At 38.3% G+C, this 5306-nt stretch overlaps 1 protein-coding gene across 1 annotated transcript; it reads left to right on the top strand.

Moving 5' to 3' along the window:
• The first annotated feature begins 4175 nt into the window (after window positions 1-4175).
• Window positions 4176-5033, top strand: LOC109208996 (uncharacterized mitochondrial protein AtMg00810-like). The gene is made up of 2 exons (XM_019372167.1): window positions 4176-4491; window positions 4690-5033. The coding sequence occupies exons 1-2, from the start codon at window positions 4176-4178 to the stop codon at window positions 5031-5033; spliced, it is 660 nt and encodes a 219-aa protein (XP_019227712.1).
• Window positions 5034-5306: the final 273 nt, after the last annotated feature.

The following is a 5306-nucleotide window of genomic DNA, read 5'->3' on the forward strand; positions in this document are numbered from 1 at the left end:
TGTGAGCTGTATACGTCATCGTGAAAGTGAGAACCTCAAACCTTATAGAATGGTTGAGCTTAGGCTCAGACCTGGTGCCTTTTCAGTGGTCAAATTTTGAAGGCTCATAATCTTGGTGAGCTTATATCATCTAGTACTATCTAGAACATTTATAAGAGTGAAGTTGAAAACATCTTCCGACACTTCTACAAGTCTTATCGGGCTTGTAATTCCACTGTACATGCTTTTGTTAACCCGAGCTGTAATCTTACCGTCCTCTTCATGTTTTTGCCAATGGAGAAATTGCATCTAAAAAACAGTTCTCCAACAGCTTATGTTGTAAGGAGGGAAAGGATGGTTTAGGAGAAAAGGGGGAAAATGATAGGAAAACTGTGACATTTTCCCTTCATGTTCATTAATTAAGTGTGCCCTCGGAGAAAAGTGTTTTCCTGCTATTTAAACTGTTGAGAATGAGGTTACTTGAAGTTAAATAGGCTAGAGTTAAACCTTAACTAGAGTTAGTGTAGATTGGTCACAAGTTAATTATGGTTAGGCCAATTAGTTAGTTAGAGACAGTTGTATTGTATATATATTGTAGCTTCCAAGTTCAGAGTAATTGAGCTCATTTTTCAGATTTCATCTCTGTAGTTCTGTTCTTCTCACCGATATTTTCTTCATCAGTATAATTCTAGGGCTCAATTCATAGAAACTAATATGGTATCAGAGCTTAGCGATCGCTAGCTAGATCTTCGTAACTCGATCATGTATCATATTCTTCATCAAGCTCATCAATGGCGAATGCAACGATTGACCACACAGAGCAGGAAAAGTTAAGCCACAACCACCCGCTGCACTTGCATGCCACTGATACTTCAGGTACTGTCCTAATTTCTCTCCAATTGACCGGACCGAAAAATTACTCCGTATGGAGCCGTGCAATGAGAATTGTGATCCTAGGAAGAAATAAACTAGGGTTTATTTACGGTACATGCAAAAAGGAGAATTACGGTCCAAAATTTGTTGATTTGTGGGATCGATGCAACGCAATTATCCTTTCATGGATTATGAATTGCGTATCAAAGGAATTATACAGTGGAATTGTGTACCCTTCAAGTGCTTCGGCAGTTTGGCTAGATCTGAAGGAACGATTTGATAAAATCGATTGTTCTAGGATATTCCAGATCCATAAGGAAATCGCTACTATTAGACAGGGAACCAGCTCTGTATCAGCTTATTTTTCAAAATTGCATCTGTTGTGGGCAGAATTTGACAGCTTAGCACCTGTTCCAGGATGTGATTGTGCTAAATCTAGAGAGTTTGTTGTCTTCATGGAAAGCTTGAAACTCTTACAGTTTCTTATGGGACTGAATGAATCGTATGAACAAGCAAGGAGTCAGCTGCTCATGATGGTTCCAGTACCTACAATCAACAAAGCTTATTCCATGTTAATGGAAAGAGAAAGTCAACACAGTATGACAAACAATTTGTGCACAAACGAAGGAGGAGAACTGACAGCCTTGATGACTATGAAGGGAGTATCAGGGCAAAGGCCAAGGAGAAATTTCTATCTGTACTGTGACTATTGAAAAATGAAAGGTCACACTCGTGAAGGATGTTATAAGCTGATAGGTTACCCCACAGACTTCAAGGTTAAGAAGAAAATTGGAGCCAATGCTACAACTCACAATGTTACAATTGAAGATCATAAAAGGCAGGACATAGGAGCAGGGAATATCAATGAAGCTGATAAGTGTTCCCCTGATGATGCTGTTCGAGGTCCATATTTCACACCAGAACAATATAATCAGATTCTCAAATTGCTGAGCAAGGACAATGTGGGTGAGACTTCAGCTAATATGGCAGGTAAAATCAAAGCATTTCGGTAAACTCAAATAAAAAGGAATGGATAATTGAGTCTGGAGCTACAAATCATATGGTTTCTGATGTGACTATGCTAAATAACAAACTTGAAGTAGAAAATTCTGATAAGAGAAAGGTACACTTACTTAACGGAGGAACAACAAACATATCGCATATTGGTACTTGCAGAATACTCCACAAGGAAATATTAGATAATGTCTTATATATTCCAGATTTTAACTACAATCTGCTGTCCATATCTAAAGTCACAAAAGCTTTATGTTGTTCAGTATGCTTCTTTCCACATTTTTGTATATTCCAGGACCTTTACAGTGGGAAGGTCAAGGGGATTGGTAGAGAAAGAGATGGACTATATTGGTTATCACAAACACCTACTGAGAAGGATGACATTAGAACTAAAGTGATGAATGCAATAAAAGAAAAAATAGACATTGAGCTTTGGCATAAAAGAATAGGCCATGCCTCAGTCAAAAGGCAATAAAGCAGCTATTGTGCTTGTCCCAAGAAGAATGTAAAAATGTAGTTGACAAATGTATGATCTGTCCTCTAGCAAGACATACCAGGTTACCTTTCAATCACAGTAATAGTAGAACTACTGAATCCTTTAATCTGTTGCTTATTGATGTATGGGGGCCCTACCCTGTACCAACTTTCAATGGAAATAAAATCTTCTTGACAATTGTTGATGATCATTCTAGAATGACCTGGTTATATTTGCCGAAACACAAGAGTGATGTTATTGTGGCACTAAAGAATTTTCTTAGAATGGTTCATACTCAATTTGGTAAGAATGTCAAAGTAATAAGATCTGATAATGGCACAGAATTTGTCAATTCAGATTGTTCTCAATTGTTTCAATCTTTGGGAATTATACATCAAAGGTCTTGTGTTTATACTCCTCAGCAAAATGGAGTAGTAGAGAGAAAACACAGACACATTTTAGAAGTGAGAAGAGCTGTAAGGTTTCAAGGAGGAATTTCTTTGAAGTATTGGGGTCATTGTGTGTTAGCAGCTGTGTACTTGATTAACAGAATGCCTTCTGTAGCACTGCAAGGAAAGACACCTTATGAGTTGTTTCATCACAAAAGGCCTAGTTTGGATCATTTAAGAATACTTGGATGCCTCTGTTTTGCAAAGAGACCAAATGTTCATGATAAGTTTGAAGCCAGAGCTATTGCATCAGTTATGATGGGATATTCAGAAGTAACCAAAGGATATATTTTGTTTGATCTAACTAATCATGTTTTCTTTGTGAACAAGGATGTAAGCTTTAAGGAAAATTTGTTCCTTTTTAAACATCAGAAGGATAATCAGTGTCCATTGTTTTGTCAAGATGACTTAGTTTCTTCTCAAATTCCTGATGTGGCACCTTATGATACTGGAATAGAAGACATTCCTACAGCACATAATGATGTAGTAGTTCCAACAGAAGCTGCAAGTGATTCCACACAAGTCGTTGCCAATGAATCCCTGCCAGATATGAGTCCTGAGCTTGATTCACAGCATGATGTGAGTCCAGATAGTTCAGTTCTCTCGACTCCTGCTGATTCAGAACCTTTGAGAAGATCAACTAGGGACAAAAAGGCTCCTAGTTGGATGACTGATTATGTGACAGCCAATGTCAACTATGATTATACATTGCCTTATCCTATGCATCATTCACTCAGTTATGCTAATGTACAACCCCATTACCAACAGTTCATAGCTGCTTTCACCTCTGTTGTGGAACCTAGAAACTTTCAGGAGGCTTGCAAGGATCCACTTTGGGTGGAAGCTATGAAAGGTAAAATAAAAGCCTTAGAAGATAACAGAACATGGCAGCTGGTCAGTCTACCACCAAGGAAGATGCCCATTGGAGCAAATGGGTGTTCAAAATCAAGCACAAGGCAGATGGCTCCATAGAGAGATATAAGTCAAGGCTTGTTGCTAAAGGTTACAATCAACAAGAGGGTATTGATTACAATGAAACATTCTCTCCAGTTGTGAAGATTGTGACTGTGAGATTTGTGCTTTCGATTGCTGCAACGGAAGGAAGGCATGTACATCAGATGGATGTATACATTGCCTTTCTTCAAGGTGATCTACCAGATGAGGTTTACATGCAATTGCCAGAGGGTTTTGCAAGCCAAGGGGAGAATACAATCTGTAGGCTTGTCAAATCCCTTTATGGATTGAAATAAGCAAGTCGACAATGGAACGTAAAATTAACAGAAGCCTTACAAGCACAAGGATTTACACAAAGCAGTCTAGACTACTCTTTATTCACACAGAAGCAGGGAAACAATATTGTGATTATTCTGGTGTATGTTGACGATATGTTGATCACTGGGAACAACCTCAAGATCATAGAAGAAACTAAGAAGAACCTGCATGCAGCCTTCAAGATGAAAGATCTTGGAGAGTTAAGGTACTTTCTTGGAATTGAGTTCAGCAGGTCGAGGAGAGGAATCTTAATGAATCAACGAAAGTATGCATTGGAACTCATTAGAGATTTAGGACCAAGTGCATCCAAACCATCCTACACTCCACTGGAGTACAATAAAAAACTTACTGATAAAAGGTTAGATGAGATTACAGGAGCTGAAGGTGATGACCTCTTAGAAGACAAGGGAAAATATAAGAGACTCATTGGTAAATTGCTCTATCTAACTCTGACCAGATTAGATATAGCATTTGCAGTCCAAATATTGAGTCAGTTCATGCAATAACCTAAAAGAAGTCATTGGGAAGCTGCACTAAAGATAGTGAGATATATCAAAAAGGATCCAGGATTGGGCATTTTGATGAGTAGTGAAAGAAACAATGTGCTAACAGCTTATTGTGATGCAGACTGGGCATCATGTCCCAACACAAGGAGATCAGTGACTGGATTTCTCATTAAGCATGGAAATTCAATCATATCATGGAAGTCAAAGAAGCAACACACAATCTCTAGAAGCTCAGCTGAAGTAGAATATAGAAGCATGGCGTGGACAGTTGCTGAACTAGTTTGGTTGGCAGGGTTATTCAAGAAACTTGGAACAGAGATGAAATTGCCAATCAACATATTCTGTGATAGCAAAGCAGCACTACAAATTGCAGCCAATCCAGTATATCATGAAAGAACTAAGCATATAGAAATAGATTGTCACTTTATAAGAGAGAAAATACAGCAAGGATTGATCAAAACGTAGCATGTGAATTCTAAGGATTAGCAAGCAGACATTCTGACCAAAGCATTTTTGAGATCACAGCATGAGTACTTATTGTCCAAGCTGGGAGTGGTCAATATTTTCACACCTACCAGCTTGAGGGGGAGTGTTGAGAATGAGGTTACTTGAAGTTAAATAGGCTAGAGTTAAACCTTAACTAGAGTTAGTGTAGATTGGTCACAAGTTAATTATGGTAAGGCCAATTAGTTAGTTAGAAGCAGTTGTATTGTATATATACCGTAGCTTCCAAGTTCA

The sequence above is a fragment of the Nicotiana attenuata genome, unplaced genomic scaffold, assembly GCF_001879085.1.
Source record: "Nicotiana attenuata strain UT unplaced genomic scaffold, NIATTr2, whole genome shotgun sequence".
Lineage (NCBI taxonomy): Eukaryota > Viridiplantae > Streptophyta > Magnoliopsida > Solanales > Solanaceae > Nicotiana > Nicotiana attenuata.

Excerpts from the sequence above, each read along its gene's own strand:
- LOC109208996 (XM_019372167.1), top strand. The coding sequence starts at position 4,176 with ATGTTGATCACTGGGAACAACCTCAAGATCATAGAAGAAACTAAGAAG. Across the intron at positions 4,492-4,689 it reads AAAATATAAGAGACTCATTG|ACTGGGCATCATGTCCCAAC; the intron begins GTAAATTGCTCT and ends ATTGTGATGCAG.